The sequence below is a fragment of the Nannochloropsis gaditana genome, assembly GCF_000240725.1.
Source record: "Nannochloropsis gaditana CCMP526 unplaced genomic scaffold scaffold385, whole genome shotgun sequence".
Lineage (NCBI taxonomy): Eukaryota > Eustigmatophyceae > Eustigmatales > Monodopsidaceae > Microchloropsis > Microchloropsis gaditana.
In genome coordinates this window covers 10327-11346 of record NW_005803568.1, presented here as the reverse complement: position 1 = coordinate 11346, position 1020 = coordinate 10327, and the positions used below count along the sequence as shown (strand labels likewise).

The following is a 1020-nucleotide window of genomic DNA, read 5'->3' as shown; positions in this document are numbered from 1 at the left end:
GGCCCGGCTCTCCTCACCGTCAATGTCACGGGGATCGACAACTACAAGGGAGGGTGGGAAATGGTCCCATTGGCCCGTCAGAAGAGAGGCAGGTCTCATGTGATTATCCCGCCTCCCACCTCTCTCACCTGACCCTGCTACACTTTCCCCTGGTCAGGCTCTTTTACGATCTGGTGCTGTTGGGCTTCCGGGCCGCACTCCTTCTTCCCCTCTTAGCCTTCCGCAGCGGCTTCGTCCAGGCGATGGTCATGCTGGCCGCCACGGGCTTGTACTACTTCTACTACCGGGGGAACAGTCCTTTCATCAAATTCGAGGACCAGGGCGACCTAGAGCACCCGAATTTGCATTACCGCGCGGAGGAATCGAAGGTATGTGGGGATCTGTCTCGGTAGTACACGAAGGGATGCAAAAGGGCCGGAGGGAATGGAGGGAAGGAGCATGGGCCAGAAGCCCCCGAGTGCAGCTCTTGCCGCCTGTGTGATTTTTCTCTGCCTGTTTCCCAGAGTGTTGTCGTCGTCTTTCATCTGGGGCTTGGCTTGTCGGTGCCTCTGAACAGACGATGCACATGCCGTATGAACCCGCTTCTTCTCATCTCTCTGACCCACATCGCCCTTCTTTTTGTTCCCTCCCTCCCTCCCTCCCTCCCTCTTATCGCTCAGGTCGGCGTGGTGACTTTTTGGCTGGTGGCGGCGGCCATAGGGTGCAAGAGCGAGGACATGGTGGAGGTCTGCGGCTGGATGTTCGTGGTCCTCAACATTTTCGTCCTCGCCTTCGTCTTTCGGAACCTGGCGTTGGGCATCCGAAACGTCAATCAGGAGCCGGTGCGTTGTTGCCTCCATGCACTAGTACCCACCACAGTGGGAAATCCTGTTGTGTGTGCATTGCAGGTCTTCTCCCCTCTGTATCGGATGCTTTATTCCCTGCCTGTCTTCATGTGCCTTTTCCTTGCCCGAAGTCTGCGACGCGCGGTCTGACTTGTTGTGCCCTGGCCTTTGACCTTACACTGCTTCCACCGTGTTC

At 57.4% G+C, this 1020-nt stretch overlaps 1 protein-coding gene across 1 annotated transcript in view; it reads right to left on the bottom strand.

The window, feature by feature from the left end:
* Positions 1 to 930: 930 nt before the first annotated feature.
* The window catches only part of NGA_0367700 (uncharacterized protein), a gene marked incomplete at both ends in the record, with an annotated part of 610 nt that continues 520 nt past the window's right edge, over positions 931 to 1020 (bottom strand). The window contains one exon of the mRNA XM_005854783.1: positions 931 to 990. Within this exon, the coding sequence (XP_005854845.1) occupies positions 931 to 990 (60 nt within the window). The remainder of the gene's footprint in view (positions 991 to 1020) is intronic.